The sequence below is a fragment of the Theropithecus gelada genome, chromosome 13 (assembly GCF_003255815.1).
Source record: "Theropithecus gelada isolate Dixy chromosome 13, Tgel_1.0, whole genome shotgun sequence".
Lineage (NCBI taxonomy): Eukaryota > Metazoa > Chordata > Mammalia > Primates > Cercopithecidae > Theropithecus > Theropithecus gelada.
Window position 1 is genome coordinate 47,847,165 of NC_037681.1, and position 12,349 is coordinate 47,859,513.

The 12,349-nt window shown below is 44.9% G+C and overlaps 1 protein-coding gene and 1 non-coding gene across 2 annotated transcripts in view; both read right to left on the reverse strand.

Annotated features, from left to right (window-relative positions):
* The window catches only part of IFT172 (intraflagellar transport 172), a 45,060-nt gene that overhangs the window by 22,921 nt on the left and 9,790 nt on the right, over positions 1-12,349 (reverse strand). Inside the window, exons 10-16 of the mRNA XM_025353539.1 lie at positions 12,151-12,246; positions 10,004-10,165; positions 9,582-9,635; positions 9,245-9,348; positions 8,351-8,436; positions 3,199-3,311; positions 1,884-2,051 (exon numbers count right to left, since the gene is read on the reverse strand). Coding sequence (XP_025209324.1) covers positions 1,884-2,051; positions 3,199-3,311; positions 8,351-8,436; positions 9,245-9,348; positions 9,582-9,635; positions 10,004-10,165; positions 12,151-12,246 — 783 coding nt within the window. The remainder of the gene's footprint in view (positions 1-1,883; positions 2,052-3,198; positions 3,312-8,350; positions 8,437-9,244; positions 9,349-9,581; positions 9,636-10,003; positions 10,166-12,150; positions 12,247-12,349) is intronic.
* On the reverse strand, positions 7,239-7,340 carry LOC112605427. The gene has a single exon (XR_003115421.1). It is a non-coding gene; the product is annotated as a U6 spliceosomal RNA (small nuclear RNA).

The following is a 12,349-nucleotide window of genomic DNA, read 5'->3' on the forward strand; positions in this document are numbered from 1 at the left end:
ATTTATCATCTTTCACTAAAGAAATTTCTAAATAAGGCTGGGCACAGTGGCTCATGTCTGTAAACCCAGCACTTTGGGAGCCCGACGGAGGCAGATCACTTGAGGTCAGGAGTTTGAGACCAGCCTGGCCAACATGGTGAAACCCATCTCTACTAAAAGTATAAAAATTAGCTGGGTGAGGTGGCACATGCCTGTAATCCCAGCTACTCGGGAGGCTGAGGTGGGAGAATCACCTGAACTTGGGAGGTGGAGGCTGCAATGAGCCAAGATCATGCCACTGCACTCCAGCCTGGGCAACAGAGTGAGACCCTGTCTCAAAAAACAAAGAAACAGAAACAAAAAAACTTCTAAATAATATTCTTCAGGAAGAAGAAAAGTCATTCCAGAGAGAAGACTGGCATTGCAAGAAAAGGTAAACAAAGGAACTGGTACTTTGATGGTAAATCTAAATGAATCCTGTCTGATAAAATAATCAGGCAGGGCGTGGTGGCTCATGCCTGTAATCCCAGCACTTTGGGAGGCCGAGGCGAGTGGATCTCCTAAGGTCAGGAGTTCGAGACCAGCCTGGCCAACATGGCAAAACCTCATCTCTACTAAAAGTACAAAAATTAGCTGGGCGTGATGATGGGTTCCTGTAATCCCAGCTACCTGGGAGGCTGACGCAGAGGACTCTCTTGAACCCAGGAGACGGAGGTTGCAGTGAGCCAAGATCGCGCCACTGCACCCCAGCCCAGGTGACAGAGAGACTCTGTCTCAAATAAAATAAAATAATCATGCCTATCTTTGGGGACAAAATAAGATTAGAACTAAAATACTGGACAAAAATGACAAAGGGGAGGAGATGAAAGTTAAAGTCTTTTAAAGTCCTTGTATTGTTTGCAGGGGAGGGGGTGGTTAGATGCTGATTAACTTTAGACTTTGTTCATTTAAGTACATGTTAAAACTTTCAAGGTAGCCTCTACAGAAATAGGATATATAACTTTCAAACCCAAAATGTAAAAAAAAAAAAAAAAAAAAAAGGTGTTTAAAGAAAGGACAGAATTAGCCAGACATGGTGGCATGCACCTGTAGTCCTAGCTATACAGAAGGCTGAGGCAGGAGGATTGGTTGAGCCCAGGAGGTTGAGGTTGCTATGAGCTATGACTGTATCACTGCACTCCAGCCTGGGAGATAGTGTGAGACCCTGTCTCAGAAAGAAAGAAGAGAGAGAGAGAGAAAAAAAGAAAACAGAGAAGAGAGAGTAAAAGAGAGAAGGAGAGAAAGAGAGAGAGAGATAAAAAGAAAGAAAGAACTAAACAAATAAATTTTAGACCCTAATCAGTTTAAAATGAGGCAAAAAGGAGATAAAAAAAGGTATGGAAAAGGACAAAAAGAAAGCATCAAGCGCTCTACCCATACACACACCAGTCATCCTAGCCTAGCATAGGAGCCTGCCTCTCTTGTTTTCTCTGGCTCCCCCCAGATTTTGGAAGACTACCGGCTATGTGTGATGTTGTGGTAGGATAGGAGAGAAGATCTGATCTGTAATTTAAGAAAAAAAGGCAGTTTGCATGGCTTGTAACGGAGAATCAGCACAGAAGGAGATGACATTAGAACTGCCTCTCCTATCAGGGATTTCCAGCCTAGAGGGATCTCCATATTATGACCTGGTGACTTCCCAGGGCCACTGTAATGAACCCATACTCCAAGGGTCTAATATAATGTCAGGAATCTGAAAAAGGATGGTTCTGGGTGTTAGTCCATAAGTCTAAGCTTCATTTGCCAATTCTATCACAGAGATTAAGGGTGGTGGACACAGAAAACCAAGTAGCCTTCAGAGTCTCCTCATGGCTCTAATTAATCAGCTCAATATCACATCTGAGGGCCCCTAGTGTCCAACATACCCTAATAGTGAACATGGTGACTCTCTCAGGTGCCTCAATGTTGTACCACACACACAGGCTGTTTCGGTTCTGAGCTACCAGCACATCACTTCCTGGGACCCACTGCACGTAGGAGCAGAAGTTGAGGATCATCGTCTTAGAGCAGCTTTCAATATCATATAGATGCAACTGAAGAAAGAAGCAGCAGATAACACAATTAGAAGGGGATGTGGGTTGTCTCCTGCTTTTGACTATTTCCTTAATGGTGAGATGTGGTGAGCTAACCCACCACTCAGGTTCATGCTGCATTTCAAAGCTTACTGATCTGCTTTCTGCTGAGCTGGTATATCCTAACTCTGGTCAAGTAAGAGATGGCCCACAGAACAAAGATCTACATCCCAGGAATTTTAAGTTAGGTGAAGGTCAGACTTTCCTTCTTGAAATAACTCTGGGCCAGAGTTACCAGCTTGGATTACAAATGGCAGGCCACTAGAAAAATTAAATTATCTGGAAAGTTGTGATGTGGCTTTCACTGAAATTAAAATCATCAGGTTGTCTCTTTGATCTGAGGTTGAACACTCTGGTGCTACCATATTGGGATGAGAATCAATGAGGGACGAAGAGGCTGTCCTCCAGCCAGTTCGTGCCATCAGATAAGTGTGGCTGAAAAGCACTGGACAGCAGGTCTAGGTGAAGGTCAGCTAGGCATGAGAAGGAGGAATGCAGGGTTAAGGAAGTTTCCTGAGGGCACAGACTGTGAACAGTAAGAGACACCAACTTCCAAGCTCCCTTCTTGACTTTGTTGCCATAATACAATCACCTCTGAGGTAATATAGGATTGCTGGGCGTGGTGGCTCACACCTGTAATCCCAGCACTTTGGGAGGCTGAGGCGGGCAGATCACCTGAGGTCAGGAGTTTGAGACCAGCCTGACCAACATGGTGAAAACCCATCTCTACTAAAAATACAAAAATTATCTAGGTGTGGTGGCATGTGCCTATAGTCCCTGCTACACCATCTGAGGCAGATGGGAGGCTGAGGCAGGAGAATCGCTTGAACCTGGGAGGCAGGGGTTGCAGTGAGCCGAGATCATACCACTGCACTCCAGCCTGGGTGACAGAGTGAGACTCTGTCTCCAAAAAAAAAAAAAAAAGAGGTAATAAAGGATGGATTTCGGTATCAGCTACAGAGAATGTTGATTCTTCTGTGCCTTCTGCTATGCTGATGACACAGCAAAGACAACATGCTCCATCCTGCCTCCCTCAGTCCCTGGTAGCAGCTTGTCTCACACCCTCTGTGGTCCAGCCAATGCCTAAGGCCTTAGTAGCTCTTCTCACACGAAGTTTCCGGTCCCTGAAGAGGAGCTTGTGTCCAGTCTCATTAAGTTCCAGCCAATCCACACGGCTCTCATGGCTCATGGTGCCAATGTTGTAGCCACCAATCAGATCCACTATAGAATAAAGGAGACAGGGTTAAGAAGAGAGATTCCACACATGTACATAGTGTGGCCAACACACATAATTTTGACAGGAAGTCTAGGAAGCTGGGTCTCTTTTAGAATTGTAGAAGTTTTGTTTAACTATGTTGTTAACTCAAAAGGTCCAGACCCACAGAAATGTCGTCACTTTGGGACTTACGGAGTTACCTCAGAGCAGACTAGAACTATTGAGCAAGAGGCTTCTCCTACTCATCGAATCCCCTCGAAGGCAGCACTGAGCACATTAAAGATAAGCCTGATACAACACAGCAGTGAGACAAGGCTGATGAATAAATGACCTTGATGGTCATATGCTCTAAGAAGTTACCTGCAAATTTGAATGCCTACTGTGTAAGAGCACTGCAAGGGTAGATGGTGGGGAAGGCACGCAGACAAACCTCTGACTAAAGTTAGGCTGGTCACTGCAGAGGATGAATATTTTAGTTTGATTTGAATCTTGTAGACAATATCAGAAACTATCACATTTAGAGCAGACCAATTAGGGTTGGCTGGGATGCTTTCAGGGAGTCTCTTGATCAAAGCCTACTTATAAGTTTTAGTGATATCCATTATTAATGAACAATGTGCCTCACTTTGTTATATATGCTTAAGCTAAGGACCAAATGTCCGCTGCTGTCTATAATTGTGAAGACCAATTTAAAAAACAATCTTCCTAGGCCGGGCGCGGTGGCTCACGCCTGTAATCCCAGCACTTTGGGAGGCCGAGGCGGGCGGATCACAAGGTCAGGAGATCGAGACCACGGTGAAACCTCGTCTCTACTAAAAATACAAAAAAATTAGCCGGGCGCGGTTGTGGGCGCCTGTAGTCCCAGCTACTCGGGAGGCTGAGGCAGGAGAATGGCGGGAACCCGGGAGGCGGAGCTTGCAGTGAGCTGAGATCCGGCCACTGCACTCCAGCCTGGGCGACAGAGCGAGACTCCGTCTCACAAAAAAAAAAAAAAAAAAAAACAATCTTCCTTTAATTAAAAAGTAAAATTGGCTGGGCATGGTGGCTCACGCCTGCAATCTCAGCACTTTGGGAGGCCGAGGTGGGCAGATCACCTGAAGTTAGGATTTGGAGACCAGCCTGGCCAATGTGGTGAAACCCTGTCTCTACTAAAAATACAAAAAAAAATTAGCTGGGTGTGGTGGTGGGCGCCTGTAGTCCCAGCTACTTGGGAGGCTGAGGCAAGAGAATCGCTTGAACCTAGGAGGCAGAGGCTGCAGTAAGCCAATATCACGCCACTGCACTCCAGCCTGGACGACAGAGCAAGACAGTCTCAAAAAAAAAAAAAAAAGGAAAATGATAAAGCCATATTTTAATGCCCCAATTATAAGAAGAATCAGAGTTCTAGAGTGGCAAGGACCCTAACTCCTGAGAACCCTGAAATTATACATAAAATTATGTGTGTATAGTATATATTTTTCTCTGAGAAGGTCTACGATTTTAGGTACTCCAAAGGGTTGACAGCCCAAAAAAGTTAAGAGAGGAACTCTTGGCCGGGCGCGGTGGCTCAAGCCTGTAATCCCAGCACTTTGGGAGGCCGAGATGGGCGGATCACGAGGTCAGGAGATCGAGACCGTCCTGGCTGACACGGTGAAACCCCGTCTCTACTAAAAAATACAAAAAAACTAGCCGGGCGAGGTGGCGGGCGCCTGTAGTCCCAGCTACTCGGGAGGCTGAGGCAGGAGAATGGCATGAACCCGGGAGGCGGAGCTTGCAGTGAGCCAAGATCACGCCACTGCACTCCAGCCTGGGCGGCAGAGTGAGACTCTGTCTCAAAAAAAAAAAAAAAAAAAAAGAGAGGAACTCTTTTTTTTTTCCCCCAAGACAGAGTTTCACTCTTCTTACCCAGCTGGAATGCAGTGGCACCATCTTGGCTCACTGTAACCTCCGCCTCTCAGATTCAGGCGATTCTCCTGCCTCAGCCTCCTGAGTAGCTGGGATTAAAGGTACCCGCCACCATGCCCAGTTAATTTTTGTATTTTTAGTAGAGATAGGGTTTCACCACATTGGTCAGGCTGGTCTCGAACTCCTGACCTCAGGTGATCCACCCGCCTCGGCCTCTCAAAGTACTGGGATTACAGACATGAGCCACCATACCTGGACTTGAACTCTGTCATTTTACATACATTGAAAATGAGACCTACAGAGTGAAATTGCTTGTCCAAGTTCTCACAACTCATTTTTGCTGCTGGAATCTTAGGCCTCTTGGTCTACATTATTGTTTCTATTATAGATACCTACATTTCTGAGTGCAGAAACCTCATGTGAAATATAATACTCATGAAATGTGCAACTACTTTAAGAATAGACTCATATGTATATGGAAACTTGATTTATGACAGATTGCATTACAAATTAGAGGGTGAAGAATGGACTTTCAACAAATGGTTAAACATATGGAAAAATAAAATAAAATTAGATCCCTACCCACATTATACATAAAACAAATTCCAGGTGAAAAGCAAAATTTAAAAATGTTAAAATATAGGAGGGAATAGAAAAGGATTTCTTTTCTTTTTTTTTTTTTTTTTTTTGAGACGGAGTCTCGCTCTGTCGCCCAGGCTGGAGTGCAGTGGCCAGATCTCAGCTCACTGTAAGCTCCGCCTCCCGGGTTCACGCCATTCTCCTGCCTCAGCCTCCCGAGTAGCTGGGACTACAGGCGCCGCCACCACGCCCGGATAGTTTTTTGTATTTTTAGTAGAGACGGGGTTTCACCGTGTTAGCCAGGATGGAGGATTTCTTAAATAAGACCTAAAGCATCACAAACTATATACATGGTGCCCTCCACCATGCCCGGCTAATTTTTGCATTTTTAGTAGAGATGGGGTTTCACCATATTGGCCAGGCTATTCTCGAACTCCTGACCTCAAGTGATCCGCCTGCCTTGGCCTCCCAAAGTGCTGGGATTACAGGCGTAAGCCACTGTGTCCGGCCTCAAACTAATTTGTTTTAAGTGAAAAAAATGGACTATTTTAAAGTGAAAATGTCTGAACAGTGAAAGACTCCCAAAAGAAGAGAAAAGACAAGCCACAGGCTAAGGCAAAAATATCTGCAATGCAAATAACCACCAAAGTCTATACAAGCATATGCAAAGACTTCCAATCAATGAGGAAGAGACACTGATTTTTTTTTTTTTTTTTTGAGACAGAGTCTCGCTCTGTTGCCCAGGCTGGAGTGCAGTGGCCAGATCTCGGCTCACTGCAAGCTCCGCCTCCCAGGTTCACGCCATTCTCCTGCCTCAGCGTGCCGAGTAGCTGGGACTACAGGCGCCCGCCACCGCGCCCGGCTAGTTTTTTGTATTTTTTTAGTAGAGACGGGGTTTCACCATGTTAGCCAGGATGGTCTCGATCTCCTGACCTCATGATCTGCCCGTCTCGGCCTCCCAAAGTGCTGGGATTACAGGCTTGAGCCACTGGCGCCCGGCCGAGACACTCTGATTTTAAAAATGGATAAGAGATAGGAACTAGCAATTCACAGAAGAAGAAATATAAATGGTCAATAATTATTATATATGAAATTAATATAGAGATATAATTTTATATAGATCATGTTTAAGCCAAATTATGAAGTCAGGCAATTTCAAGTATTACAGAAGATGTCGGACAATAGAAACTCTAACTGCTGGTGGGAATAGAAATTGGTATAACTTTTTTAGAGAACAATTTGGAAATATTTAGTGAAGTTGAAGACACAGGTCCTCTATGATTTAGCAGTTCCATTCTAGGCGTGGAACTCAGAGAACCAAATCACTGTAATAGTGAAAAATCAGCAACTTAAATGCCCATCAATAAGAGGGAGGATATAAAATGATTCAACGTAAATATAACAAAATATCAGGATTTTTGTATGGGTATGAATAAACAAGTGATAATATCTTCTTTCAAAAAAATTGGTTTAAAGTGGAAAGCTTCATAAATTTGTGTGTTATCCTTGCATGGGGCCATGCTAATCTTCTCTTTATCATTCCAATTTTAATATATGTACTGCCAAAGCAAGAAAAATATCATTATTATTAATAGCTAACATTTATTACTATGTACCAGGGATAAGTGTATTTCATATAAAGTAGGTACTATTTTTATCCCTATTTTGTAGGAAACTGAGATATTAGAAAGATGAAGTAACTTCCTAAGATCACACAGGTAGAGAAGTGAGACGGTTTGACTCCAGAGCCCCATTCTTTTTTTTTTTTTTAAATTTAATTAATTTCTTTTTTCATAGAGACAGAGTCTCACCACGTTGCCTAGGCTGATCTCAAACTCCTGAGCTCAAGCAACCCGCCCGCCTCAGCCTCCCAAAGTGGTGGGATTACAGGTGTGAGCCACTGTGCCTGGCCCAGAGCCCCATTTTTAACAGCTACATTGTATAGGTAATGCAATCTATACTATTTTTTGTGCTTGAAACATTTCATGATAATTGTGAAATGCAAAAAAGTTTCTGTCATTATTAGTTACCAATGATAAACTATACAAAAAATAAGACCTCTTCCAGTTCTAACAGTCTATGATTCTATGAAGCCTAAACAGGAAAATTCATAAATTTAATGGGCCTTCTCTACCACTCACAATTTGCCAACCCTAAGATATATGTCTAGAGAACATGAATAATTATATGGACCTTTGGGATTTGTTTTTGTTTTTGTTTTAAGAGATGGGGTCTTACTCCATCATCTAGGCTGGAGTGCAGTGGCACAATCATGGCTCACTGCAGCCTTGAACTACTGGGCTCAAATGATCCTCCTGCCTTGCCCTTCTTGCAAAGTGCTGGGATTACAAGCATGAGTAACTGTGCCTGGCCTGCACCTTTGTTTTTATATCTAGATATCCAGGTATAGATGCACACATATTGACTTAAACATTTCATATATATCCAGTGTACATGTGGGGTTACTATTTACCTGGTGCTTCTCAGATTCCTGCATTCCCCACTGAACACAATCCTGTGGTATGGAAGTGTGATATAAACATCTATTTTGTTATTAAAATTATGAGAGAGTCTTACTCACCTATAGCAATAGTCTTAATATCAATAAGATAAGCCAATTTCTTATTATCTTCTTTTCCTCGCTGACACCTCTCATTAATACGAACACTGAAACATGAAGGGCGAGGTAAGGCAAAATGGGCTGAGGTAGCTGGGATGTTTATTTTTTTTATTTTTTTTTATTTTTTTTGAGACGGAGTCTCGCTCTGTCACCCAGGCTGGAGTGCAGTGGCCGGATCTCAGCTCACTGCAAGCTCCACCTCCCGGGTTCACGCCATTCTCCTGCCTCAGCCTCCCGAGTAGCTGGGACTATAGGCGCCCGCCACCTCGCCCGGCTAGTTTTTTGTATTTTTTAGTAGAGACGGGGTTTCACCGTGTTAGCCAGGATGGTCTCGATCTCCTGACCTCGTGATCCGCCCGTCTCGGCCTCCCAAAGTGCTGGGATTACAGGCGTGAGCCACCGCGCCCGGCCACTGGGATGTTTATTAAAGGCTCTGAAGTACCATATGGGATGAAGCTTTTATTTATTTATTTATTTTGAGACAGGGTCTCACTCTGGTTGCCAAAGCTGTAGTGCAGTGGTGTGATCACGGCTCACTACAACTTCGACTTCCTAAGTTCCAGGTGATTCTCCCACCTCAGCCTCCTGAGTAACTGGGACTACACGGGTGTGCCACCATGCCTGGATAATTTTTTGTATTTTTAGTAGAGAGGGGGTTTCACCATGTTGCCCAGGCTGCTCTTGAACTCCTTGACTCAAGTAATCTGCTTGCCTCTGCCTCCCAAAGTGCTGGGATTATAGGCGTGAGCCATCACGCCTGGCTGAATCTTTTAGATTAACTGGAGGACGCAGAATTTAGGAGTCCAAGAGGAATTATTTTGGGTTTCAGGGATTTAGAGAATCTTGTGAGGGTACCTGATGAGGTGGGGGTTCATGAATTCAGTGCGTACGGAACCCAAGGTGTCATTATTCCCATATTCCACCAGGGTTAGCTCTCCGGCATTGAAGATCATGCATACCTGGGAAAAATGGAGTTGTTATACGGTGGAAAGGCTACATGAAGAAAAACAGTAGTGGGAGATGTACTGTCAGTTCCAGGTGACTACCACTTTTCTCCTTGCTCTCTTACCCTGCCAATTTCATCCTCCCGTTTATCTGCTGTTTCCCTATCCCTTGCAACTTGCCATCTTTATGACACAGAAGCTAGAAGGAGGCTGATCGAGATGGTGATAGTGAATCAAGTTCTACTCACATTCTCATTTTCAAAGAAATACTTCTCATTGCCACCAGATCCTTGCCAGGCTATCTGCAATGAGAGAAGACTTAAGAAGCAATGTGGATAAATACCCAAGATAATGCCGAAAGAATGACAGGTTGGGAAGCGGAAAGATCATATTTACATAGGCTTTGGCACTACACAAAGGAGGTGCTATATCAGAATTTGCTCTGGTCACTGAGAGAAACCAGAGAGATGTTTCTGAGAGATGGCATAAAAACAGTCCAAATATGGTGATTCATACTCTGAGATTATAACCTCCTGGGTCTCCTTCCCTGAAACCAGGTCCCCTACACCAGAATGTTAGAACTTCTCACAGACAGAAGGGATTTTGGGTCCCCACAAGTATTAAGCCAAGATGCCCTATTCCCCACCCTACCATCAATTTTGGTTCCTACCTCACTAAGCCGATTAGTGTTCAGGTCCCCCAGCAGCAGTGTGTCTGATGTGTGGGCCACCAAGTAACGTTCCTTTCCTAGGATTTTCACCTCTTCCACCTCATAGCCATAGTGTGACTTGAGCACCACTCGGGTTCCTGATGACAGGTTCTTCACAATCACCTTGGTAAAGGACAAGTCTGAGCCCCTTAGGCTTCCCCAGCCCAAAAGAAGGGTGAACAACGATGCCCTTTGCCTACCTCCACAGTGCTAAACAAAGCTAATACCTTGTTTCCTCCCTGGGTCTAGGATATTGTTGATAGTAATGATATCTTACGTTTATATGGGGATTTACTATTTATGAAATGCTTTCCTATATTATCTCTTTTGACGCTCACAATTTATATAATTCTGAAAGTTCCACTGGGTAAAACCAATCATTCTATGTTCTCATAGTCTTTGTACAAACCTTTTTTTTTTTTTTTTTTTTTGAGACGGAGTCTCGCTCTGTCGCCCAGGCTGGAGTGCAGTGGCCGGATCTCAGCTCACTGCAAGCTCCGCCTCCCGGGTTCACGCCATTCTCCGGCCTCAGCCTCCCGAGTAGCTGGGACTACAGGCGCCCGCCACCTCGCCCGGCTAGTTTTTTGTATTTCTTAATAGAGACGGGGTTTCACCCTGTTAGCCAGGACGGTCTCGATCTCCTGACCTCGTGATCCGCCCGTCTCGGCCTCCCAAAGTGCTGGGATTACAGGCTTGAGCCACCGCGCCCGGCCTTGTACAAACCTTATATATCACTGATCACAGTGTACGTATTGATTGGTTGACTGAATGACTGACAGGGTCTCAGTATGTTGCTTAGGCTGGCCTTGAACTCCTGGGTTCAAGCAATCCTCCTGTCTCAGCCTCCTGAGTAGCTGAGACTACAGGCATGTGCCACTGCATCTGGCTAATATTATTTTTTGATATGTCTGTGTCCCCTGTTATAATGATCTCCTCGATCAAGGGACAATGTCTTACAGATAATTATCTGTGTATTCCCAATGCCTAACACTGCTGACACAAAGTAGAGAATGAATAAATGTTTCTGGAAAGAATAAAAGAATGAAGAAACCAATGTATAATAAATGGAAGGACAGAGGTAGAAAAAAGAGAAAAGTGGGCCCAGGAACTGAGAAATTTTTAGCTTGCAACATCATACACAGTGAGCTCAGAGGCCTTAAAACAACAGAGTTCACATTTATAATCCTATTTATCCAATTGCCCAAATGCCAGTGTAGACAGTAAAGTTTTTTTTTTTTTTTTTTTTTTTTTTGAGACGGAGTCTCGCTCTGTCTCCCAGGCTGGAGTGCAGTGGCCGGATCTCAGCTCACTGCAAGCTCCGCCTCCCGGGTCCACGCCATTCTCCTGCCTCAGCCTCCCGAGTAGCTGGGACTACAGGCGCCCGCCACCTCACCCGGCTAGTTTTTTTTGTATTTTTTTAGTAGAGACGGGGTTTCACCGTGTTAGCCAGGATGGTCTCGATCTCCTGACCTCATGATCCACCCGTCTCGGCCTCCCAAAGTGCTGGGATTACAGGCTTGAGCCACCGCGCCCGGCCGACAGTAAAGTTTTAAGCCAGGAAGGCTTAAGTGGCAATCTGCACACCTTACGCCTGGTGCTTAAAACTTTTCTTTTTCTTTTTTTGAGACAGAGTCTTGCTCTGTCACCCAGGCTGGAGTGCAGTGGCAGGATCTTGGCTCATTGCAACCTCCACCTCCCAGGTTCACGCCATTCTCCTGCCTCAGCCTTCCAAGTAGCTGGGACTACAGGCGCCCGCCACCACGCCTGGCTAATTTCTTTGTATTTTTAGTAAAGACGGGGTTTCACCATGTTAGCCAGGATGGTCTCGATCTCCTGACCTGGTGAGCTGCCCACCTCGGCCCCCCAAAGCGCTGGGATTACAGGCATGAGCCACCGCGCCCCGCCAAAACTTCTCTTATAATAAGCTGCAAGAACTACAGCAGGAAAGTTACCAAGGTGTTGCCCTGACATATTCTGTTGCCCAGAACAGCTCTTCCAGAGGGATGAAGATGAAATTTGAACTACGGCTGTGGCCAGAGGCAGGGAAATGTTATAAGGATGAATGAGCCACGCAAAGTCTCAGTGCAGTAGGCTACCATCCTGCTTACCTGGCTAGGTCCCACATACGTCAGCTCAAACTTGTTCTTGTAAATACTCCTTCGGAGACAGCAGTCAAACTGTTCCACCCCACCACATAGTGTGCCCTAGAAGGGAAAGTGACAGCATAAAAGGTCACACACATAGTACACTGGCATGGGGAGAGTATCTAGAGACATCCTCAAAACCTAGGCTCTAGAGTCTAGAGAA